This window comes from Talpa occidentalis, unplaced genomic scaffold, assembly GCF_014898055.3.
Source record: "Talpa occidentalis isolate TD23 unplaced genomic scaffold, MPIMG_talOcc4v2.1 talOcc4.7, whole genome shotgun sequence".
NCBI classification, from domain to species: domain Eukaryota; kingdom Metazoa; phylum Chordata; class Mammalia; order Eulipotyphla; family Talpidae; genus Talpa; species Talpa occidentalis.
The window spans coordinates 117,950,228-117,977,155 of record NW_023605083.1 but is presented as its reverse complement, the minus strand read 5'-3'; the positions used below and the strand labels follow the sequence as shown (position 1 = coordinate 117,977,155).

The following is a 26,928-nucleotide window of genomic DNA, read 5'->3' as shown; positions in this document are numbered from 1 at the left end:
GAATCACAAAACCCAAAGAAACTGGGCACCATGGGCAAAGAAGCAGAAATACAGACAGGAGAATCAGATTTGCAAGGACTTTGGATATAGGAATTATCAGAAACATGATACAAAATAACTATTTTACAGCTTTTAGGGAGTGAAAAATGACCAAACAACTGGTTGTTGTTGTTTTTTTCATAAAAGGATTTATTTATTTATTTATTTATGCATACAAGAACTGGAGTGTAGGCCAGAGGTGCAGGAGGGTGAGAGCATTCACCAGAGACAGAGAGGGGAACATAACAGGCAGACTGACCGAAATGCGCTGCTGAGGGGAGCAGCGGGTGAGACAGGAGAGGTCTGCTGTGCCATGTGTGTTGCTCCCTGGTGGGCCAGGCCAGCCCAGCCCAGCCCAGCCCGGGATGGCATCAATCTGCTGCAGTGGCTGCAGATTGCTTCATAGTGCAGTGCTTAGCCCCTTGCACCACCAGGGAGGCCCTGATTTGGCATTTTAACTTACTAAATGTAAATATTCATTGCTTTGGTGTTTCTTCCTTGTGTAATAAATCAGGAGCCTTTGAAAATTAGGGTTGCCAAGTTTACCAAAGAAAATTACAGGATACCCAGTGAAAGTTTAATTTTTAGATAAACAAGAAGTAATTTTTTTAGTATGAGAGTGTGCCATGCAAAAGTCAGGGCATACTTATGTGGAAGTACCCAGTCTCTCCACCTCTGTGTGCCCTGGAGTGTTCCAGAAGAGGAAGTGTATTGAGTGCCTGTTATGTTCAAGTCAATTGCATTGCAAGTGTGATCTCATTTGAGCCTTGCAACGAACTTTATGAGGTATGCATTATTACTCCATTTTACAAGTGAACACAGAGTTTGAGTAATTTATTCAAGGTAAGGTTGCAAGTGTCAAATGAATGAGGAATCAAATTCAGATTTACTTCCCAAACCTATACTTTTCCCCTGGAGTGTACTTCCCGTCAGAAAGCTTTCAGACAGCCTTTTTCTTTTTCCTTTATTTTTTAAGGTTTTACTCAAAAGGGGGGAAGGTTCTGGAAATCCTTGAAAGGATCTTTTAAATCATAACTTATTCCATGTAAAATTCTGAGTGTTTGCCTTGTTTAGATTTGTCTGCATTGAGTATGTAATTTTAAATGAAATTTGCTTAGTCTGACATATTTTAGGTTATTGATTTTAGTGAAGAGTTATGCCTTAGGAAGGTCAGATCATCTGTGGAGCTCTGTTTTCTCATCTGCAAACCTAAGGTGTTCTGTCACAGCTAAGGTGCTTTTCAGTCCTCTGCCTCTAGCATTTCCTTGCCTAATTGGAGAAAATATTAAAATTTTATACAGCTTTCTGGTGCCACCTGCTGGAAAAATTACAGCACATCTTTCTGCCTGAAATAAGCTTTATTCTATAACTAGTCAGTTGATCCATGGTTTGTTTACTTAGTAACTTCAATGAATAAGAATTCATAGTGAAGCATGGTGACCTGAGATAAGTAGCAGGGGTCTTGAACAACTTTTTGCTCGGTTCCTGGTATGCCATGTAACGCCGCCAGTGTTAACCAAGAAGCAAGATGGACCTGAAAAGTCACTTGACTACTGACCCTTTACTCACTTCTTGGTGTGCAACTATACAAGTCACTTCTTGGTTTGTGACCATGTCATATCTGACCATGTATAGCTGCCAATGCGAACCCATCTGGAACCTTGTAGAAACTAAAAGTATATATAAGCCCCTGACTGCTTACAAATGGGGCTCAGACTTTGGATGCAAATCTGCCGGGCCAGTACCAGTACAATAAACCTGCTTCTTGTTTGCCCTGGTGTCCAAGTTTCCTTTGTGCCATATAGCAATCGTTTTCTGAGTTTTCCCAGCCACAGTGTTTTCTGTTGTAAAATATTACAAATGAGGCAAGCCTGAACTTCGATCATCTGGAAATTAATTTTTTAGCAGTATTTCCAACAGGCAAGTATTTTTTATACTTGCCTAGTGTTTTGCAACGCCTGTCTTGCCAACTCTACTCACTGGGAATCTGCTTTTCCAATTGTCTTTGGTGTTGCATTCATGAGAGCTGATAGATGTATTTGATAGAACCAACAATATTTTTCTTAAAGTATCTTTTAAAGAATGTTTAAATTTTAAATTAAAAAACTGAATTGTGCTTCGAAAAAAGGACACACTGGGCCTCCCCTGGTGGTGCAGTGGTTGAGCGCTGGGCTGCAAAGCTGCCCGCAGCCTCTGCAGCACTGGTTCGATCCCCAGCCACCAGCGAGGGTCCCACATGGCGCACAGACCTCTCCTGCTGTGCCCACTGCTCCCCTCAGCAGTGTATTTCATTAGTATGTCTATTCTGTTCCCCGCTCTGGCTCTGGTGAATTCTCTCACACTCCCGCGCTTCTGACTGTACCCAGTACTTGTATAAATAAATAAATAAATCTTTTTTAAAAAAATTTAAAAAAAGAAAAAAGGACACACTGTTCATTTACTTTCACACACCCTTACACATACACATACACACATATGCAACTTGGAATACATATATATACATGTTTTTTCTAATCTGTCTTGTATCTGGAAAGTCTAGGGTTTTTTTCCTAAAATAAAAGCTAAGTGATGACATATATATGTAAATATATATACAAATGTATTTGTATGTAATTTTTTAGAGCAGTTTTAGGTTCACAATGTAAGCAACCAAACCAGGTCTTTCCCTTATGCACAAAAAGTCAAACTCTGAACGACGAGGATGTCTTTGCACAAGGAGTTTATTATAGGAGGTGCCCACCAAGGGAGTCAGCAATTGGATTAGCTCACTAATGCTGCTGGCTTCCCAAGTGAAGGGGGAAGGCCGTGATTATTTGAGGGAAGGAAAGTGAAGAAATGCAGGACATAAAGGGAGTGAGGGGCTTCTTGTTCCCACCAGGGAGGTGCCAGGGGAGTAGGCACCATGAGTTACAATGTTTATCTTTTCCAGCAGATAATGTTCCTCTGAGGCTAACAGCCCTTAATGTCTAGCAGAGACTTGCCCTGATGCTTTTGTTAGCTATGGAGTGGCACAGAAAATTCTGATGGAAAAGTAACACAGTTCTCAAGGTTGCTCAGGAATGAAGCTAGAAAAAAAGAAAACAAAGTGATTCTGCTTAAATTTTTTCCTATTTTAAGAGACTTCAGGCTATAAAATGACAAACAGCAAAACTGAGTGGAAGATAGATTTTCCATAAATCCTCTCCACCTGCTCCACAGCACCCCCCCCCCCCCCCCCCACCCACCTCACCCCAATACATGCACACAGAGTACCTGTTAGTTCAGTTTGGGTACAAGTCATTGAAAGGCAGAAATTTACTTAACCTTGCAGTTAACACTAAGATTGGCAGAAAGTAGGCATGGATCAAATGCAACAAATGAATGAGCAAACAGGGAAAAAATCCACTAGAGACAGCTAAAGAAATGACAGAGATTTGATGTGGCTGGCAAGGGCAAAATCCTCCAGCTCTTCTGACTGGTTTGTTCATTAGTTCTCAAATTAAATGTAACCTCCTCAAATTAAAGGGACCTTGCTCACCAACCCCCCTGACATTGGCGCGCGTGCACACACACACACACACACACAGAGCCATAAGCATCTTATTTTCTGTTGCCTTGTTTCCTCCATAACACTGCCCTCCGTCTGTATTTCACATTTAGTCTCTTTCTCATTAGACTAATAAACTCCAACAAGGCAGGAAACGTATGTGTCTTGTCCTCTGATGTCTCCTTAGGGCCTACTCCATCGACTGGCCCAGAGCAGGCCTTAGTAAATAGCTACTGAACGGACAGATAAAGGAACGAGAATTTAATCGTCTGAGGAGGAGGGCCAAACTAGATTTGTCTTGGCCTCCATCTTGAGAAGTTGGAAGCACTCAGCCATCTTGACTCTAGGCCCCGGATGGATCTAGCTCTTAAACTTGCCCTGTTGGGGTGTGTGATAGGATGGAGCCAGGGGTGGATAAAAACATACACGGGTTCAAAACTAGGTTTGAAGGAAAGGAAGTGGTTTGGAGCAAAAGCGGGGCCTCCAGCCTTGCACCCTCTCCCCTGTCAATAACGTCCCCACCCCTTCCTGTCTTCAGACCCGAGCAACGGGTGGCCCAGGGTGGGTTCCCGAGCCTCGGACCTCGTCGTGAATTATTCATGAGGCAGGGAGCTGGGGCGTTCCCTATTCATGAGGGGGCGGAGCCTGAGAGTACTAAAATATTCGGGAAGGGGAGGGCGCTATGGAAGTAGGGGCGTTCCTACCCCTGGGGGCGGGGCGGGGCGGGGCGGGGCCTTCCTCCCGCTGGGGCTCCTGGGAGGATTCTAAAATATTCTTGAAGCCTCGGGGCCGCCCGGGAGGCGGGAACGCTGCCCCGGAGCCAACCGGAGACGGACCCTCCCTCTTCCCGGCGGGAAGCCTTTGAGAAGATTTTTTTTTTTTTTTAAATATAAGAAACTTAAGGATGGTGGGGGAAAACGACTAGATGCCATTTCCTGTGATTCTTTAGCCGGAAAACTATCAAAATCTGTGGTAAAAAGAGGCTTTATCCCCCCAGTACTTTCCTGAGAGAGTTAGTGTTGTCACAGGCAGCCCCGTCCCCCCAACAGTTTCCTCTTCATGGATGCAGGGGCTGAAAAATGCATCCCAGTGAGGTTTGGTTCCTGTCCGGGCCAGTTCGTCTCTTCTGGTTTCCCTCGTTTACCTCTGTGGAGGCGTTTGGGGTTCTGCCCGAGCAGATAGGGGCGTCCTCACGGGGTTTCGTGGGTCAAAATAAAACACACCCGGGAGTGGCTGCTGGAATTTTCTCTCACGGGCGGCCTGGGCGCCCCGCGCCTGCTCCGGGCCGGGGTGCTGAGGCGCCGTTTCATGGCTACTTGGGCTGGGGGTTCTCTGGGGGGGCCGGGGGATGCGTTACACTCGAGGGCTTTCAGAAAAACATGCCGCCGCCCCAGAGGTGAGGGGGGTACGTCGGAAACTGAGATTGAGGGTGTTTTCGGGGCGCTGGGCCGCGCGCCCTCGCCCTCTCAGAGGTTCTGAAAGCCGCGGTGGGGGCGCCGGAGCCCCTCGGCCGCCGCCAGGTGTCACTGAGCCCCCGGGAGCCGCGCGCCCGCGTCCGGGCTCCTCAGGGAAGCAGGACGAGCCCCAGGCGAGCTGTGTAATTTGTGATAATGAGGAGGCTTTAAAATGCCTACTGTGACGTGCAAAACAACCTCATGGATTAAGGAAATCAAGATCCTTCATTTGGTGGAATTACACACCGCCTTTAAGATAAATGTTCGTAAGAAGCGTGTCTGTTAGCATGGAAAGACCTGACAATTTTAATTACAATTATAATTGTGAAAAAGGAGAATACAAGCTAGTATGAATAGTGACACCCCCCTTTTTTTGTTTAAAAAAATATATATGTAAAATACTTGGAGTAGTATAACCCAACGTGTTTTTATTTTAAGTGAATTCCATTTTCTTTTTATTTTGCTGTGTTTTGTAAACTTTGACAATGCACATATTACTTGTATAATTAATTATTTTAAAAGTATCTACTAATTGAAGTGTTCATTGAGTGCTAAAGCAAAGTACTGTGGTGCGCTTTCAGAGGAGGTTAGTAGCTTAATGCTTTAAGCACTGAATATCTGCCATATTTTCAGATGTCTTTTAAGTTGGTGTAAGTTGATATGTAGCCATTTAAGATGAGTAAGTAACAATATGATCTTCGCAATTTTGTGCCAAAAGCAGAAACTGCATTTTGATATTTTCATAAGATTTATTTGTAACTCCTGATGAAATGTCTTAGTTGTTACCTCAGAAACAAGGAGCCTTACATTGGAGCTGTGGTTATACGTATGTGTATGTATATATAAAATACATGTACAAATATATGTATTTTATACATATATGTGTGTGTGCAAAAGAAGATGCGATTTGAATTGGAGCAGCAGTGACACAGAGTCACTGTGTGAGGCATAATATATGCTAAAAGAATTATTGTTTATTGTAAGTAAATTATCAGTGATTTTAGTAAGTCATATTCAATAAGTTCCCTTTAGGAAATGTTTGTCTTTGAGATATAGAGCTCTCTGTAACTATTATTAACCAAAAGTGAAATTGAGGAGGAAATAATTGTTATTCTTATATTTATTCTAGTCTTATTAATTTACAGGACTCATTTCACTGCTTAGTTGTGTATTATGTGTAATGCAGCCTTCTTAGTTTATTAGAACTTGTAAATTTTAGAAGTTCTAAACTTAGTCTTCATTTTTTATCTTTTATTTTTCTAACAAAAATGATGGCACTCAATTTTTTAAAAAATAGAAAAGCTTACTACACATTTTTAAAGCTATGCTAATATTTTGATATTTTTAGAATATAAAGATTATTGTAAAAGCTACGTACTAATTGATAGACACTGAATGTATTAAATTTATTAAGTATGTTAAAATCTTTTACGTTTTTGTTTTACCTTTTGATTTTATATTTCTTTTCTTAGAACGCATTTCATCCAGATACCCATCTCACTTTCTACCAAACCTGTTTATCTAGAGTATTTAGCTAAGAAGGCAAAGATTTTTTTAATATTTTATATCATGCTGCGATGAGTAAATAGACTGGTGGGAACTCCTTAAATTGAATATCAAATTATGCTTGTAAATATAGACACTACTATTACACATCAAAGTATCAGCCTCATTTAAAAAAAACAATAGCCTTTCATCACTACAATTTCCTTTTTTCTTTGTCTCTTGTAGTTTGTTTTTCTAACCAGGAAAAATTCATGAGAGAAGGAAAAGGATGGCATCTAGAGTAAATACCAGTTTCACTTTGATTCCCAACGAGAAATATAGACGTAGTAATCGTCGATCCAGCTGTTTTTCCAACACCCTTAATTCAGATTCTCAGCCCTTATCAACGCTTGGAAATTTTAAGGCCTTGCCATTGGAAATATTCCAAATAATCTTAAGATATTTGTCAGGTGAGGCTTGGGGATTATGAGTAAACTACAAAGATACTTGAATATTTTCATTTTCCGAAGAACTAATTTGACATCTTAGGCTTTGCTAATACTTGGTGAATGCTTAATAATGATGAAGTTTCATCATTGTGAGCTAAGGGGTACAGTGATGTCCAAATTTTTTAAAGCATGTCTCTAATTATAAGAATATGGTAGTTTGTTACATCCCAAAATATTTCTAATTCATTGTATACTGGATTAAAAACAATTTTAAGATTTCTCCCCTTTTACCCACTTTTATTGTTTATTTTTATCATTATTTAGTATTATTAGTCAACTTACAAATTAATAGATTGGACTCATAGTGACATTCTTGAATTTGAACCATTTATTTTGTGTGTGTATATATGTATATTTGTATTTCTTTTGGTAGTGAAGGATATCAGCATGCTAAGCATGGTGTCCAAGACAATCAGCCAGCACATTATTAATTATATATCAACCTCATGGGGAAGTAAAAGACTTTTACTACAAGATTTTCATAACCTTGAGCTACCTGGCAGGAGACAAGAATCCACTATACTGGAGCACTACAGATCTTTAGGTAATTTATGTAATGAAAATTGTAACAAGTAAGGAAATGTACTTAATTAAGGGAATTTTATTAGCAATTCTCTAAGGCTTGTGGGCAATGGTATATTCCTATGATGCTTTCACTCTTTGGTAATGAGGACTTTCGCTTAACAGTCCTTTACACTTATTTTTAAAGATAAGAGAATGCACTTTAATGTTACGTGTCAGTCTTGTGATTTTATAGGAATACAGTGTCATCTATTGTTACTGTCTAGGTGGCTTACCAGTTTAGGAAACTGATATATTTCTGTGCTTTCTGTGGATCTAGAGGTTTTATCTCTCTTTCTGGTTTTCCCCTTTCAACCATAATCTAGTCCTTAAAATAGAACAGTTTAAATCCATCATGTGGAAGATCACTTAATCTCTTATAAGAAGCAATGGTTTCCTTTTGCTGTGATTAAATTAACCTTATCAAAGGAAATTCTTTATAATCCTTCTTCCCTTGATTTGTAATCACTTATGTCTGTCATCCTATTTATTGATTTCATTCCCCATTGAAGTGCTGAATAAAATTCTAATTTTGACTTGACTAATGACAGCGATTTAATTATGAAATCAGTTTAGAATTATCCAAAGCATGGCAATAAATTCAAATATGAAAGTGATGTTGAGATTTAAATAAAGGCATAACAGTAAGTTAAATGAATATTACTTTTTAGTAGCCCCAGGATGCTTAATTATAAGGTAATCAAATAAGACCACATAGTTGTGTAATACATCAAAGGGTATTTGACATGTATTTTATTTATTTTTTTAATTTTTTTAAAATTTTGTATATCACTGTTCATTTTTAAACAATATTTGCTTCCCCCCACCCACTCAGGTGTAGTCCCCATAGAGTTTCCTTCACCAATAGACCTGTGCATCATCACCTCAGTCCCTTGTGCTCCTCCCTCCCTTCCTCTTATCCCTCTCTTCCTCCTTCCCTGCAGTATGACATATATTTTAATAAGATAAATGAAAGGTATATAATCTGATTACAATGTTATGATTCAGTATTTATGTCTAGAATAGTCCTACAGCAATAAACTACAGCAATGAGTTTTTGACACTTGTTATTGTAGATAGCTTTTTTAAAATCATGAGTTGCAAAGAAAGTAGTTACTTGGTAACAGTTTATTTTTTGGTTTTTGAAAGAATTTTTTCTCCCCGGCCAAGTCTCAGTTGCTTAAACAAACAAACAAAAAATCATTAAGACAATTATATGTCTAAAACTTGATTAAAATACAAATATACATTGATCATAATAGCTATCAGATTAAAATGGTCTTATTCATGTGATAATTTCAACCTTTCATTTAGTTTTGATATAGATACCTGGCTTATGGCTGATTCATTAGAGAAATGCTTGATGTGCTTATCATTTTCATATGTTGCCATTCCTAGCTGATCTGTTCTTGTTTTCAGACATTAAAATAATATTTTCAGAATCCTGAGCTCTGAAGATTATAAATTTTAATTTGCTTCTTTATACAAACAGAGCAGATGGCTGGTATGGAAAGAACATTACATCTAACTATTTTAGTTTGAAGTTAAGGAAGTTGATTTCTAAAGGGTATTGCAGGACACCTGTGTTAAAAAATAAGTGAGCCCATTTTGGTTTTTATGGTGAACTACAAGCCTTAAAAATAGGAGTTTTACATTAGAAAAAACAACCAACATTCAATTATTGCTTATAATTCCCCAGTTATGATATGCCATAACATGAAAATAACTCACTCTAAAAACCAAACACCGAAACTGGCTTCTCATGTATAAAAATAAGGAGGATTTATGTTTAAAACTCAATTCTGATCATGTGTTACCCAAACATAGCAACTTCTAAAAATAAATTTGATTCCCATAGAATTCCTACAGAATTACATAAAGTATACTTGTTATGTTAAAAAGTAAATGCAGATAAGATAAAAACTGAAGAAGGTCATGCTGCTCAGGTGTATGTTTTTCTACCATGTGTCTTATTTCTAGTTTCAGTACATTTGTCCTTATAGGAATGTTAACAACTCATTGCCATTTTAGGAAAACAGAACACTTAGAGGAAACAAGTCATAGACTTCCTGTCACTGTAATTCAAGTTACAAATCTTACTGGGAAATTGAGTTTCTTTTTTTTTTTTAAATCTCTGAACACAAATTCTGTACATTCTTCACATGCATGTTCCATAAAAGGAAACATTTGAAGAGATAAATATTTCATCCAAACTGGATATGTTCTATGAGCAAAAATTACTTATAACCTCTGAAATTTAGTTACTTACAACTCAATAAATTTTTGTTTTTGAAGAAATGAATACAAAATCACTTTTCCCATTCTTTCCAAGTTTTACATTATCAATTTTAAAAACATTTTTCCTTTGTGGTTACAAAGTTAATTTCAGTAGATATTGGAATCTGTTTTCTATTATATAAAGACTAAAGTTTCCCTAATGTATTTTGTGTCTTGTTATTGTATCTTATTAAATCTAAATTATTTTCCATCCCTATCCTATAATATCAGTGTCATAGTTTTAATGAGATTTTATGTCAATGTCTCTTGGGAAGACAATGCCTCTTTACCAGAGGCACTTGGTAAACATCATATATCTTAAGTGTTTTGTACCCTTTCTCCCCAACTTCCTCTTAAAAACCATCAGCTCACAGTCTACCATGGTTTACCATACTTGACTTTTAGGAAGCATTATGTTGCTTTTTAGACATTTTTTAATTAATTGTTTTGTTGTCTTTTTTTTTGTCTTTTTTTTTTTCATGTGTCTCTTTGCTTACAGGTCTACTATTTAAGAGATGTACGTTGCTGCTACCCACAAAGGAAAGACTAAAGTACATTCACAAGATACTTGCAGAAGTAAGGTTATACTTCTGAATTAGTTCACAATCTTGATTTCCAGTAAAGACAGTCTGTTAATAATGTCTTACACTCATTTTAAATCTATCTTTAATAGGACTTCATGAATTAGTAGTAAAAATTATTTGATGATAATCTAATCCTTTATAGTTTTCCAATTATAAACCACCAAAATGTAGTGCATCTGTCTTCTACTTATTATAAAACAACTTTTATGTATAACTTAGTATATCATTCAAGTTTATCAGGTTTATCAGAGTATAAAAGTATTTTTGCTCCACATGGAAATCCTGAGAATGTTTCAAAGTGGTGACTTAGATATTTTATTAAATGAAATAATTTTTTGAATGTTAAAATCTTACCATCCAAATGTACAAAAACATAAGAAAGTATGTTTAATATATATTTTTTATGATAATATATGACTTGAAATTGTATATGAATGTGTTTGAATATAACCTCCAAATAAGACATTGAGTTTTACTATGCAAACCCAAACATGCATCTAATGTTGATGGTTCACTCCTACTCTCAATAGTAGGTGATTTCTGATGCACTGTTTTTTTTTTTTATGTCAGTATTTGCATTGTGTTCAGATTGATATTATTGCAGCAGCTTCCCATCCATTTCTTACTACGTGATACTTTTTTTTTTTTAGATTTATTTATTTTTATTTATTTATTTATACAAGCACTGGGTACAGTCAGAAGCGCGGGAGGGTGAGAGAATTCACCAGAGCCAGAGTGGGGAGCAGAGCAGGCAGAAGGACCGAAGTACACACTGCTGAGGGGAGCAGTGGGCGGCAGGAGAGGTCTGCGCGCCATGTGGGACCCTCCTCAGGTGGCCCGGGAGCAGCCGGGGATCGAACAGGCGCTGCAGAGGCTGCGGGCAGCTTCACAACCCAGCGCTCAACTGCTGCGCCACCGGGGAGGCCCCATGATACATTTTTAAAAGATTTAATTATTTATACATACAAGAACTGGGATGTGGGCCTCCCCAGTGGCGCAGCGGTTGAGCGCTGGGTTGCGAAGCTGCCCGCAGCCTCTGCAGCGCCGGTTTGATCCCCGGCTGCTCCCCAGCCACCGGAGGAGGGTCCCACATGGCGCGCAGACCTCTCCTGCTGCCCGCTGCTCCCCTCAGCAGTGTACTTCGGTCCTTCTGCCTGCTCTGCTCCCCGCTCTGGCTCTGGTGAATTCTCTCACCCTCCCGCGCTTCTGACTGTACCCAGTGCTTGTATAAATAAATAAATAAAAAATATTAAAAAAAAGTTTAAAAAAAAAAAAAAAGAACTGGGATGTAGGCCAGAGGTGCAGGGGGTGAGAGGATTCACCAGAAACAGAAAGGGGAATAGAACAGGAGGCTCTACTGAAATACACTGCTGAGGGGAGCAGGGGGGCAGGCTGGAGAGGTCTGCTGAACCATGTGGCTTAGCTCCATGGCTGGGGATCAAACTCAGGCCAGGCCACAGTGGCTGGCAATAGCTTGATAGTGCTGAGACTTTAACCCCTGTGCCACCAGGGAGTTCCCATTTTTTTACTATAAATCAAGGTTCTCTTCCTAAAGCATCACTTTCACCAAGTTCAGTTGCTTGTTTAAAAATCTTTCAGTGGCTACTCAATTTCAGGAAGCAAGGTCCAAGGAAGTTCATAGCTGTTATTTAGGATTCTCTCTGATAATGCAAACTTACATCCTCCTAATTTGGACCCAATTGAGCTAGTATATCTTTCTTCTCAAATAAACCTTTTATATTCGTACTTCTATACAGTTTTGTCCTTATTGTTTCCCTCACCAATCCTTTCCATTTGTTGTATCTAAACTCTACTTCAGGACATTGCTTCCCTTCTGTCATGGTTCTGATACAGTGTTTATTTGGTCATCTTCTCACCTGAATTATCAAAATGATTTCACATATGTATATCCTATTCTCTGAATAAGTGTTAGACCCTTGAATCAGAGACTATTTTATACATCTTCTTATCTCCACCTAATATATCATGATGCTTGTCAGTTATTTAGCTTTTTATTTTCATTTAATACTGAAAAAAATTCTTACATGTTTCCATTAAATTTGGATGTCAAACCATTTTACAATTCCACTGAAAAGGAAGAATTAACAGATATTCTCTTTATAGGTTTCCTGTTTTAAATTCAGTGGCTGTGCAGCTCCAATGCAATGTTTAGGATTACAATGTTATGGCATATTTTTACAGGTACACTTTTTTAAAAAAATTTTTTAAAGATTTATTTATTTATACAAGAACTGGAGTACAGGTCAGAGGCGTGGGAGGGTGAGAGAATTTACCAGAGACAGAGCAGGAAGCAGAACAGGCAGACAGACCAAAGACACTGCTGAGGGGAGCAGCAGGCGAGGCAGAAGAGGTCTGCCACACCATGTGGGTTTCTCCCTGGCCGGCTGGGAATCGAACCCACGCTGCAGAGGCTGCAGACAGCTTCACAGCTCACAGTGCATGCTCAACCCACTGCACCACCAGGGAGGGTGTGCAGGTACATTTTTTTTTTTTTTAATGAAGGAAAAGGGATGCTTTTTGAATTGTTAACAAGTAGAGCATGTAATTTATCTTTCCATAGCTTAATAAAAGTAATAATATAAAAAGGGAAGATAAAATTGTAAAGATTTGAAAATGTGTTAATCTAATAGTGTGTTTACCACCTCAAATTTTCTTCTTGAATTTCTCATGGTAAGAAATATTTAAGGTTTATTTGCATTATACCAATCTTCTCAAAAATTCCAGTCAATTATAAAGACTAAAAATATCATAGAGGGAGGAGTGTGTGTGTGTGTGTGTGTGTGTGTGTGTGTGTGTGATCAATTTTAAGTCTTGGGTCAGTTATTTAAGATGTGATTTTAGAAATCAACATGAAAAAAAAAATCATGGCAGGGTGACAGATGTGTTAACTAACCTTATTGTGATAATCATTTTGCAATATATACATACAATAGTCTCCCTTATCCTTGCATTCACTTTCCACAGTTTTATTATCCACAGTCAACTGCAGTCTGAAAATACTACATACACTAAGATAATTTTGAGAGGCCACATTCACATAACTTTTACTTCAGTATATTGTAATTATTGTTCTACTTAATTTTTAGTTATTGTTGTTAATCCCTTACTGTGCATAATTTATAAATTAACTTTATTAGTAGTATGTATATGTAGGAAAACATGTAGTATATCTATGGTTAAATACTATCCATGACTTCAAGCATCCACAGAGAATCTTGGGATGTGTTGCCAGTGTTGATAAGGGTAGACCACTATGTATAAAATTACTGTGCTGTATAACTTTTTTTTTTTTTTTTTTTGGTGGGACCCTTGCCGGTGGCCGGGGATCAAACTGGCACTGCAGAGGCTGCGGGCAGCCTCGCAACCCAGCGCTCAACCGCTGCACCACCAGGGGAGGCCTTGTGTGCTGTATAAATTTAACTTTACACACTGTTACATGTCAATTATATCTCAATAAGCTGGACCAAAAAAGAAATGTATTTTCAAAAGAAATCAGCTGTGTGAGAGAAGATTTTGGCTAATCTTTTATTAGAAATAAAAGATTATAAAATAAAAGAATTTAAAAGAAATAAAAGTAAAATAATATTATTTAGCGGCTTACATGTAATGACTTACTTAAGCCATACAACCTTAAGAGGTTTGCAATAGTCATGCTCTTTATCACAGCTGCCGTATAGATGCCCAGATTCCAAGGCACTAAGCCCTGCTACTAACCCTCTTTCAAGATAGATTTTTTTTTTTTTTTGCTTGTTTCTTTGGACAGGTAATATAAGCACATGTAATCATATAAAATTAAAAAGGTACAAAATGGTAGAAAGTGAAAAGTAAATCTTGTTCCACACGTGTTCGTCATCCACTGAGTTCCCTTGAACAGAAGCTTCTTGTATGTCCTTCCAGAGAAATTAAGATGAATTTTTAAACTACTGGAATTCAGTTCAATTATTTTAAGAAAAATTTATATGATTAATCAACCTTTGCAAAATTAATTATAGTGCTATAGCATTTGAATTTCCTTTTCATATATGTTTATCTGTACATTATGGTTTAAGATAACACTTAAATTTTGTCCTAATAAAAACATTTTGCTTACTTACATCCAAATGTCAAAAATTGTTGTCACATTAAAATGAGATCATTATCATTTGTAAGAAATATCATAAATGATAGTTGTGGGGGGGAAGAGGTTACACTCTAATTCATAATATAGTTATGAATTAGATGTCAGCTGTGTTTTAGGGTTTGGGCCTTACTTTATTTTCCTCATACAGAGTTACGGGTTTTCTGAAAAAATACTCTTTTTATAACCAAAATGAAATTGGATTTTGGAGCATTTTTTAGCTTTTGTTTATGTAAATTTTTTTATTAATTTGAATAGTTCCATAGTGGATAAGAACTGTACATCACCTGGATCATGTGCTACAACAGTTACACTCATAAGGCAATAGTGACTTACATTTTAACTTGATAGCCTGAACATCGGCAACATTTCCTTTATTCTATTATCCTCAGACATTAACAGCAGGTTGGGATGAACTTGAGTGCCATCGTGTTTATAACTTCTTATGTGAGCTGACTAATCTCTCCCGCAAGATGCAGACAATTGTCTGCAGCAAACCAGGTAAAGAACTACAGTTCACCATAGACAGAGATTAAAGTGGGGAAAAAAGCAGAGTTAAAAATTGTTGCATTTATATGTAGTAAAAGAACAAAGAAATGTAAGAGAATGATAGACTCTGAATTGGACAGGGAGCAAATAGTGTCTGTCATGTGATTAGAGAAAGATGTACTCAGAGGGTTTCAACTGTATTAATATTTTTTTCTTAAGATTCAAAGGTGTCCATTGTATATCTTTTAAACCTTTATGCATATCTAAAATACTGCATCGTTTTAAAATGATGGAACCCTATACCATATTAATTACACCGTGTGCAAGGAGAAATGTGTAAGGATGAGCATTAGAGCATGTCACCATGAAAAGCTGTGCACGATCCAAATGCCTATTGTCAGGAGAATGGATAAATGAATTATGGCACACTCATGAAATTAAAAATATTAGTAGTTATAAGGAAAGAACTAGAGTCACACATGTAAATATGGATAAATCTCAAAATGTAAGAAAAAAGGACACTTTCTATATTATATTAATTATATATGTATGTAAAACATGCAAAATAATTCTATATATTCTTTACATTAAAAATGTAAGAACATAGTTGGGAGATTTGATAGTTAATTTTGGTGTTAACCTTGGTAGGGTTGGGTACCCAGGTATTTGATCCAGATGTTTCCCTGAAATTATTTTTTAGGTGAGATTAATATTTAAATCAGTACACTTTGAATAAAGCAGATTACCCTCCATAATGTGGATGGGTCTCATCTAATCATTTGAAAGCCAAAATTGAAAAAGACCGAATGAACTAACAATTCATTTTTTTTATTTTTTTAAATTTTAAATTGACTTTATTCAGAATATATAAAAGCTACAGTAAATCAGAAGCAAGATTTTCCACCATAATTAATAAGGTGGTAGATCGTGTACATACTGCTCATTCTCATTTTAAACTCAGTTGAATTCAATTTTTTTTAAACTGAAATTTAAACCTCCCAAACAAGAAAGAATTCTCCCAGCAGACTGCCTTTACATTTGAACAACAACTCTTCCTTGCTGGTCTACAGTCTTCAGCTTACTAGCCTACCCTGCAGATACTGGACCTTCACAATTGTGTGAGCCTATTATTCTCAAGATAAATCCTTCTCTGTATATATACACATAACCTTTTAGTTCCGTTCTCTAGAAAACCCTAACTTATACAGGCGGACAAAACTCAAATGCAAGATGTGATTGTCTCTGGGGTAGAAGATGAAGGGGACTGGGAGTGATACATAAGAAGCCTTATATTTACAATGTTTTTAAAATCTGAAGCAAATATATTGATAGTAAAGCTTTGAGAAAGCTGGGAGTTTGGCACACAGTGTTGATTATTGTGTCTGCTTTTAGGCCAGCTTGTTTCCAATCTTTTTGGTATAGGCCTTGAATTATATACTTTACTTTAAATAGTATATAATATTTAAATTATATGTACTTCCCAAAAAAAAAAACAGTTAAAGAAACAAACAGAAGATACCACTTCATACCTAGAATTTGATTCTAGGGTGGCTAGAATAAAAAAATCAGATAACAAGTGTTGGTGAGAATGTGGAAAAATTGGAACCCACTTCTGGTGGGAATGTCAAATGGTGCATTCACTTTGGAAAGCAGTCTAACAGTTCTTTAAATGATTAAACATAAAGTTATCATATGACCCAGCAGTTCTACCCCTACATATATCCCCAAGAGAAATGGAAATACAGAAATTGGTACATAAATGTTAATAGCATTAGTTATAATAGCCAAAAGGTGGAAACAACCCAAATGTTCATCTGTGGATAAATGAATGAACAAAATGTGGTATAGTTAATAGTAGACTATCGTTTGGCCATAAAAATAAATGAAGTATTGATACTTGCCATTACATGGATGAACCTGGAAAACATTATGCTAAGGGAAAGAAGCCAGTCACAAAAGACCATATGCTATATTATTTCATTCACATGAAAGTCCAGAATGGGAAATCTGTAGAGAATGTAAATAGATTATTGATCATTTAGAGCTGGGAGTGGTAAAGGATAGAAGGACAGAAGAGCGAGTGCTAAAAGAAGTTTCTTTTTGAGGTGATGAAATTTATTTGGTGATGACTGCACATTATCTGTCAATATACTAAAACATTGAATTGTACACTTTGTATGGGTAAACTGTGGTGTGTAAATTATATCTCAATAAAACTTTTAAAATTAGCCTTTTGCTAATCTGAAATTTTTAAGAGGAAAATAAAATACTGCTTTCAGTACAAAGTATATTGATGATGTCTTTGACCTATGCAATATACCTATCAACCTTTCCAGGAAGAATAATTACAATTCTTTTGTCTTTATAGGAAGTGCCCGAAAACTGGAGTTAAGAATCAGACTGTTCTGTAGGAATGTCCTACTTGATCATTGGATACATCAAAGTGATTCTGCTTTTTGGTTGACTCGTATATTAAAACCATGGCCAATGGTGAATCAGGCAAGATTACTATATGTCATCTTTGGACCAATATCTCCTCAAGATGGTGAGAATCCATTTTTTTAAGGACATCTGTCTTAACACTGGTTAATTATTTTTACTTCAGAAAGTGTATCTTTTTGTACCTGTTCAGATTCATCATTCCTGTGCTTTATGATTTTATAGTTGTGTACAACATTAACTTGTGCATAACTTAAGTTTCAGGACAAATAATTATATTGTTGGCCTTTGCTGTATATATTCCCATTATCTTTGGCTTGCCTAAAATAGCTGCTTTTCATTTGTAGACATTATCTTCACTCAAGGTTATGTTTGGTGCTGGAGGGGGCTAATGGTACCAGTGAAGCAAAGTAGCAGTTAGATTTGATATTTTACTTAAATTTAGATGCATAATATGAATTTTTGCATTTTTTGCCTTTCTAATTAAGTTTTATTTAGATTCATGTTAAGATTAGCATATATTTCGTTACCTCATATTGCCTTATTTTAGGAGGTAACTGATTTAAAGTATTCAGAGTAGCAGCAGAAAGTCAGTCTGGGATTAAATTGTGTGTATGTAATTAACAAATATAACAGGCCATATAAGTAATAAAAATTGAATGGATTAATCAATTTTGATTTAAATGTTTGTGAAATTCTTAATTCAGCATGCTCTCTTGTTGGAAAGAGAGGTTTCACTTCTTTTTAATAAGATTACATCAATTGTTTATTCTAATTTCTGCTATAGGAATAGCAGTATCTTCAAACTAGAAGCAATATTCCACTTGGTGAAACTACCTTTTCTTTAATTCAGTTAGCTATCTATCCTTGCTGTGCTTCATCACATCATCAGAGTTGACATTTTGTTATGAAAATGAAAATAAAAGTAGCATATATCTAACTAGTGGACTCCATTATGCAATCCAATTTCCTTTTTAAACAATCCATCAAGTCTTTAGCCAGCTCTCTGTCATAGCTTAGTTTTTGTTTCAATTATCATTCAGGACAGGTTGTTTGGCAGAAAATGATAGAAGGGCCTACCGATGAATCCAGTCTGAAAGGCTTGGCTGATGCCATAAAATTGCTGTATGACACAGGCACCAAAGAGTGGACAGCAGATGATGTTATCAGTCTTGTAGATGAACTATCAGGTAAAACATATATCTATCTATATATATTTACCACACAGAGCAATAGAAATTTGTTATTAGCATATAGTTATAATATTGTAAGGATAATTCTACAGGTAACAAATGAACTACCTATGGGAAATCACTGAATGCTCTAAAATATTTAAAGAGTTTGACATGTTTGAAGAGAATGTGTGTAATAAACTTACTTTCCTTAATTGCCAATTTTATAAATATGCATATATTACTATTATTATCCAAAAACTTTAAAATTTAATTAGCTCAATTATTCCCATTTTGCCAGTTCTTAGAAACACCCTCCTAGATTATATAAGAAAGCCCTCTCCTGTTGGTACAGAAAAGATGAACCAATTTTCCCATACCTACAAGGTTTCTTTCCTTGTACAGAATTGGGCCACCTTGTCTATTGACCTATGGATAGAGAAATGTTTTGAGTATATTACACGTTCATTTGTAAGAGCTGCCTTGACATGACAGTAATCTTCACCTCTGGTTAAATGCTGTAATTGAAATACTTAAGCATTATTTCTGAGCTTTTCCCTTGACACACATTGTATTTCCAATCAAGTGATATAATAGTACATGTATTTAATGATGTTTACTATAGCTATTATGTAATTTCTCATTAAATAACTCTATCCTCTGATAAAAGTGGTTCCCCGTGAGTGGCTGCTGGAGAATAATGCACGTCTCCTAATCCTAAGTGGAAACAACATCTGTTTCACTTTCATGGCTAGTAAAGCAGTGAATGGAAGGGCCATCGAACTGGCAAGACTGATAGTCTTTTTGGCTTTGGTAAGCAAATAATAAGTTTTTCTTTAGCAAGTTGTTTAACATGATAGTTGCCCTACCAGGGAGTTGCCCTAAAGGAACTGAAATATGTACAAAACATTTCGAAAGAATAAGTACTTAAGTATATATGCTTGTAAAATTTTTAAATATAGTAATAAACTATCATATTTGGAATAATTACCTATATTAACTACTCTCCCCACTTCATGCCACTACACATCTCTTCCAAGTTATATTCTTTTTTTAAATTTCATTAAAAAAATAAAATACCTCATTTGATTTGCTTCAGAATTATCAGTGGGCAGCAGGGAGAAGATATGGAAGTGAATGGTGGTCGAAAGGAAATAAGACTGGTAATTGTTGAAGCTGGAAAATGAGTACTGAGAGTTCATTATATTATTTCCCTACTTTAGAATAGTTACAATGTTTTTCAAAATAAAACAGTATAAAAATATAATTAATATTCACTCATCTAACACAAATTGAGGTTTTACCCAATTTCTGTATGCTGTATAAGATTCTAAGACTATGGAAATTAATAGCACAAATCTCTGACCAAGATCTGCTTACAGTCTTTTAAGAGGTAATAAGATATATGTGAATAAATTCAGAGATATTAGTGAAAAATATATGTCCACAAGGTTTAGTGGTATCAGAGAAGAGCCGATATTGGGTGACTATAGAACACAGAAAAAACTCCCCCAATTTCAGTAGAAATAAGTATTTTTAAATGAATAGAAGGGGGGCCTCCCTAGTGGCGCAAGGGGTTAATACACAACGTATGAAACTGTCCACAGCCACTGCAGCACAAGTTTGATACCCGGCCGGCCAAGGAGCAACCTACATGCACAGTAGACCTCTCCTGACTCGCCCTCTGCTGCTCCCCTCAGCAGTGTACTTCGGTCAATCTGCCTGTTCTGTTCCCCACTCTGTCACTGGTGAATCATCTCACCCCCGCCCCCACACCTCTGGCCTGTACCCCAGCTCTTGTATGCATAAATAAATAAATCTTTTTTTTAAAAAAAAAAAAAGAATAGTAAGAGTTTACAAGCAGGAAGAGTGGGCAAATAATTCAAGCATGCACCTGCATGTGTTACATAGAATCTCATTTATTTGGCTATCATCACAGATGCCAGACCAACCAGTGCTTCAAAAGCAATAGAGTAATCTTCTGTAAAGAGTAATTGATGGGATCTGTACCAAGTGTTAAAACACAAACAAAACCTCTGTAGCTCTTTTTAAAATGTGAAAACTTGAGGGAAGTTACTAAATTAACTACATTTTCAATGTACATATTTATCTTAATAATTAAGCAAATTACCTCAGTAAAAAAAAAAAAAAAGAAACAGAGAAGTGTACTGTATGGTTATTCAAGAGACTGTAAGTAATTCAGTATTGTTTCTGAAGAGTGAGATTACAGAAGAGGAAGTATTTTGTGGAGCCTGAACCTGTGTTTTAATAGGGAGCTGCTGAAAAGTCTTAGGAAGGGGAGAGACAGATCTGTTTTATGTTTTTGGAAGGTCTCTTTGGCAAAGGAGATAGAAAGAAGTCACTGGGGTGAAGAAACTTTCTCTATAAAGTCTTCACTGATTTAACACCCCAACTCTGATAATTAATTTTCTCTTAATTGCTTCAGATTTGTCTTCTTTTTATCTTCCTTCACTAAGTATTCTTAAGTTGTTGTATGTGTGGGGTCAGTCATCTCCCAAAATAGATTGCAAGATCTTTGAAATCCAGAACTGTTTCTTTCATAGAGCCTGGTACTGTAACTTACACAATAAGTAGTCGAGAAATCTTTCCTGTAATATTAACATTATTTAGCCACACTGCTACATATTTTATTTTCATTCTGGATATTATTTGCTTATGTAAGTTAAATTGGTCATTTAAAATGTTAGTAAATAAAACATTTGTCAGTTTTAACTATTAATATGCAATCTTTATTTTAAAGCATTTCTTTAATTACATTTTAAATACTAGAGACAAATATTCCCTACATATCTCAAAATGGAAATTTGCTATGATACCATAGAGTTCTCTTGCCTATTGAAATTTGCCTATTTATCTGTTACCTTCATTAGACCTCTTGAAAATATAAAAAGACCTCTTGATAAATGCTTAAGCTTTATGTGTAAGCTTTATGGCTTGCCATTGTCTCTCTTAGCATGTGCTGGGTAAAGACTTATTGAATGAATGAACAGAGGTCATGTTCATGTTTGATAACTGTTTTCAAAATTAGTTCTTATATTAATAAATAATATTCTATGGTAATCTTGAACCAGGCTTTCCTTTACTTCACACATTTCCCCATTAAAATTGTACTATAAACAAAGGAGTATTAGATATGGTTATTTCTCAGCTTCCATGTGATGTTACGTGCAATAAGTTCATAAACTGTCATTGTTAATAACATTTTAAAATTCCACAGCTTCCTTTATGTGAAGATTTACCATAATGCTTTGTATGTCTTAATCAGGTGTGTGAGAAAGAACTATACTGCATGGATTGGGCAGTTAAAATGATGCAAAAAGTCTGTAAAGTATTTAGCACTCCAGTGGAAAGAAATAACTTCCTGCAAAGTGTGGCAAATGCATTTGCATGTGTCATAATGGAGATGCTACAGGCAGTTATGGCTGGTGAGTACATGTGTAGATCGTGCACAGATGTGAGTAAAATGCGTTCTACTCTCCACTTAGAGATAATTTTGCATTGACTTTTCTTTCTCAACTAAGAATAGAAGCAGCAGACATTTTTTGTTTGTTTTTCCATGAACTATATTTAGTTCCTGGTTTTGTCATTTTTAAAATCTGGTATTGGTTTTAATGGAAAACATAAAATTGAAAAGTCTGCTCTGAAAGGAACTAATTTCAATTTTCCACAGTGAAAAAGTTTAACTTCTTCACTTACCAATTATGATAATCATCACCATATCCTATGTTTGTATAGTTTCAACTTTTATTACTTCACAGTTTTATTAGGTAGCCAACATAATAATCAACCCTATTTTACTTATGAGAAAATTAAGATTAGCAAAATTACCAGACTAGCTCAAGGTCATAAAGTTAGAAGCAATAAAATATGAACAGTGTCTTTTTCTTCTGACTTCCATTCCAGTCCACTTATAAAATTCCATGGCTATGGAATTTATAAATCAATAAACTTCATTGGCTATTATCTGACTTAGTAAAGATCACTAACTAGTCTTCTGCTACATATTATTAGAAAAAGTGGAACCTCTTATGTTTCAAATAAGTCACATTTCGAAAATGCTAACTGTCATTTTCTTTCCCCTGCTGTCCATTCGTGCATATGGCATATAGGAGACCGTGACGAAGATGACAGAAGCTTTTTGAATTTGTTCCATCTTGTGCATGCTCAGGCTAACTTCCATAAAGAGGTCTTATATTTGACCATGAATACTCTCTCTACCTAAATTCTCACAAAGCCTTGCCTTTAGGGAATGCCTCACTGAAATAACAGAAGAGTGCTACTTTCGCATTCTCAAAAATAGCATCCATGGAACTTTTTATCACCTAAATAACTAAGAATTCAGAAGTGGCATAGAATTCTAGAAGCAATCGTTTATACCATTATTAATAAAAAAAAGTGTAGGCAAACCCAAGAATATATTATTTCTCAAAACAAGCTGTGCCTCTCCAGACTTTTATAAACCAAACACCAAATTAAATGGAATGTTAGTGTCCAAGAATCTTGGGCCTGCCAACCTGTATGTATGGATCTTCAAAGCAAGAGAAAATTCTGTTTTATACTTAGAGCAGACCCAGAGTCACTAGATAGTATGTACATGTTCACTTTGCTTAGGTTGGGTAGCTATAACCTAGAATGTTTTGTGAAGATTTACAATATGTTTTAGAATGTGCCTATATAAATCACATTCTTTACCACCTTCTAGGCATATCACAAAGAACATTATACTTTGTTCACATTTTGCATGAACAGATCAAAAACCAAAGGAAGTAGGTGTGTATATAAAGACATATTTCCTTCTTTAAGACAAATCATATACACACATATCTTTTTTAAGACAAATCATACAAAAAGTAGCTATTAATAGAGGGAGGTTTATATTGTCTTAATATAACCAGATCCTCTTTCATTCTTCCCTGGGGACTAGAGTAACATGTTGCAAATAAGATAAAAAGTAAAAGAAAGTAGTTATTTGCTGCCAGAACAGTGTTTACAAATAATTTATGTTTCTTCTAAACTTTTCTTCCTTCAAGTCCTCACTTAAAGAGTGGGACTTGAAGGAAACTAGAAGCATGGATTGTTAGAGCAAGAGCAGACCATGGGAGAAGGGTTTTCTTCACACCAGTAAATGGATTCCAGGAAACTCCAGGACTATGTCAGTCTGACTAGCATCTGCCACCACCAGTTTTGTTATTAAAGTAGAAAATAACCATGCCTCAGCAGGCTAAGATAATGCTGGAGCCCTCCTGGATCACGCATTTTCTTCTCCTTGGGTTTGATTTCCTTTTGCTGTAGACACACCCCTTCCCATTGGGCATCTCAGAAGTTGACTTTCTTTTCCTGAGTCCTTTACTTAGCTCACCTCAGGAGCTGATGAAGGGAAGAAACACTAAAAGATACAGAAATTATTCGCATAAGTAGGATATAAATTGTGAGAAATTCTCAAATGTTGGGCAAGGGGGGCTCCCTAAGATTTTACAGGATTAAATGATTTGTGGAGAAAATATAAACAGTGATAAGATTTTTACTGTAGTTCAATAACAAAAGCTCTTACCTTAATTTCTGGAGGGTCAGAAATAAATTGCCATTCTTTGATGGCTGTCCAACTATAATTCCATGGGTGGCAGGAATTTTTACCTACAGAATTTAGCATTTGCATATTTATGAAAAAACTAAAGTCCATGTTTTTATCCTGTTTCATTTTCTTCTTAATTTAAGAATTCACCCACAACTAAATTATAAATGTTAAAAGCTGGCAAATACTAGAACATCTTTATCTGCTTTTTTTTCCCTCTCTTACTTTTTCCCATACATGCTTTGGGGAAAACCTAATCCATTTATCTAACACTGATGATTCCAAGTTGAGAATATACCTTATTGGATTATTTGAGGAAAAAGGGAAAAATACAGTGAAAAAGTAAAAATTTTAATATAAATAATGAATATTTTTAACATTCTACTAAGTAGATTTTGAGTTTTACTTACTTAGAAAAGGAATTTTGGCATTTTGAAGTTTCCTTAATTCCTTGAATTATCCAAGTCTCCATAGAAGTTATTTTCAGCTACTTTTCAAGATAGTATAGTTTAATTTAAAACATTTTTGAGCAAGATATTAACACAGTTGAACTGACACAGTTGCTGCTGTAATTTTTTAAACTAACATTATTTCATTCTCAATAGTTATGAGATTATTAAGTCATCCTCTTCAGATATTTGGAACGTAAAAAATCTGATTCATTCTTTTCATTCTATTCATTCAATAGACAAATGACATCATCTAGTTAACAATAAAACGTAAAGTAACAAATTTGTCCTCCAATTATTAATAGAAAAAAAATATTTGAGGCCAAATTTGCAGTTTTCTCAATTGAGCAGTCTATTTTTTTAATTGAATACATTCGCTATCAGGAATAAAGTATGATATCAAATTTTAAATTGGGAAATTGACTTGCAAAAGCATATTTTATTATTAGTACTGATGATTAAGGGATGGGACAGGCAGTCATAATGCTGGCAAAAGAAGTGTTTGCAAAATAAATAACCTTCAAACTTTAGGAGACTGTCCACTTCTAACTCTTGACAGTCATACTAACATCACTGTGTAAACTAATAATGGGTCAGATAATTTATCCAGTCCCTTTTTCCAGATTAGAAGACTGATCTGGACTTCTAGCTCTTTTTTTCCTTTTTATTGTGATTTTCTTTGTCTCCTTTGACTTTGATTAGTTAATGAATTTTTCCCTTGCACTAGAAGGCAAGCTCAACCACAGAGCATTATATTTATCTTTTCTGTTTCTAAACACATCACACCATAACACAGTTGAGAAGTTCAAGTGGTTATGTGTCAGGCTGTTTTCTCCATGGCCTGAACTATAGACATCTACTTCACTTCTCCAGCCTCTGTGATACAGTTCTTGCTTCCAGATCTCATAACAAAGATTTTATTGCCAGGTAATTTTTCACCTTTGTAGATTAGAACAAGCAAGAGGTGCCTAACACAAGGTACAATTGGAAGAACCATTTTATACCCCTAATAACCTATCCTCTTCATATGATTATTACTTAAGAGTAAACCTCTTTAAGTGAATAGTATTCAAATACATGATCACAGATTTTTATGTTAATAAGTATTGTGAAGGGTAAAAACACAAAGCCACTACAAAAGTAATACTTTTGTATTACTGAGTAATACTTCTTTACTGATTCCACTGGCAGGCAGCCGGGAAACCTGTTGACATCACCCTCTGGACACATGTTCCTTGGATTATTGAGACATCACTGAGAGCAGATAGGTGTCTTCTCCAGGTTAAAAAGAAAGTGCCAAGGAATTAGAAGCACTTTTTTTTTTTTTGGTCAAGAAAGTAAATATAACTAGAAATTTACTTAATTAAAGACTTGAAAAAAACTTAGGTAAACCCTTTAAGGTTTTTAAATTAAAAGGAAAAAATTAGTGCTTATAGATATTCTGAGATCATTGTTTTCTTTAAAGTTCACAACACTGAAAAAAATGCATTGTTGTTTTTGAAAGTTTGTATCAATGGTAAAATATCTCTGATACCTAAGTATTTAATATTTGCTGTTTTATTTATTTATTCCTATTAATAAAAATTAGAAACATTTTTAACTTGTTTAGAGTTTGTCATTATACAAATGATTGGTTTTGTAATTCCTTTAAATTATTTCTTGTACAGGGACTTATTTTTATTTAAGCTGTTTAGTATAGCTTTATTATGCTCAAAAGCCAAAATGTTCTAAAATAATGTTGCAATTAGCTATATATTATATATAAATGCTTAATATTATACTTTATGAGTAAATAAATTTATCTACTTGCAATAATTCATAAATTGAACAGTAATTTATAAGTAGAACAGTATTCCATATTATTCTCCTGTTTAGTTCATAGACCAAATTTCTAAGCAAAATAACTGGTTACAAAATATATCATAAAATATATAAATTGGGTCTCCCTGGTGGCACTAGGGGTTAAGCACTGCACTATGAAGCAATCCACAGCCTCTGCAGCACAGTTCCATCCCTGGCCAGCCAGGGAGAAACCCACATGGCGCAGCAGACCTCTCCTGTCTCGCCCGCTGCTCCCCTCAGCAGTGTATTTCAGTCAGTCCACCTGTTTTGTTCCCCACTCTGTCTCTGGTGGATCATCTCACCCCACCACCCCCCGCATCTCTGGCCTGTGCCCCAGCTCTTGTATGCATAAATAAATAAATCTTTAAAAA

At 35.8% G+C, this 26,928-nt stretch overlaps 1 protein-coding gene across 3 annotated transcripts; it reads left to right on the top strand.

The window, feature by feature from the left end:
- Positions 1 to 4,358: 4,358 nt before the first annotated feature.
- FBXO47 (F-box protein 47) lies at positions 4,359 to 26,264 on the top strand. 3 transcript variants are annotated; one of them, XM_037494031.2, is made up of 12 exons: positions 4,359 to 4,537; positions 6,751 to 6,974; positions 7,387 to 7,557; positions 10,351 to 10,427; positions 12,560 to 12,637; positions 14,966 to 15,074; positions 17,431 to 17,607; positions 18,545 to 18,691; positions 19,344 to 19,486; positions 21,960 to 22,119; positions 22,804 to 22,880; positions 25,907 to 26,264. In XM_037494031.2, the coding sequence occupies exons 2-12, from the start codon at positions 6,794 to 6,796 to the stop codon at positions 26,021 to 26,023; spliced, it is 1,437 nt and encodes a 478-aa protein (XP_037349928.1). In that variant the 5' UTR covers positions 4,359 to 4,537; positions 6,751 to 6,793; the 3' UTR covers positions 26,024 to 26,264. The 3 variants fall into 3 exon arrangements, with proteins under 3 accessions (XP_037349928.1, XP_037349930.1, XP_037349931.1); XM_037494033.2 differs by lacking the exon at positions 12,560 to 12,637; XM_037494034.2 differs by having other exon boundaries at positions 22,804 to 26,264.
- The last annotated feature ends 664 nt before the right edge of the window (positions 26,265 to 26,928 follow it).

What these genes read in the sequence shown, in the direction of transcription:
- FBXO47 (XM_037494031.2), top strand. Translation starts at nt 6,794, where the DNA reads ATGGCATCTAGAGTAAATACCAGTTTCACTTTGATTCCCAACGAGAAA. An exon ending in TTCACAAGATACTTGCAGAA is followed by an intron (nt 10,428 to 12,559) that starts GTAAGGTTATAC and finishes TTCTCTTTATAG; the next exon opens with GTTTCCTGTTTTAAATTCAG. An exon ending in AATTGTCTGCAGCAAACCAG is followed by an intron (nt 15,075 to 17,430) that starts GTAAAGAACTAC and finishes TTGTCTTTATAG; the next exon opens with GAAGTGCCCGAAAACTGGAG.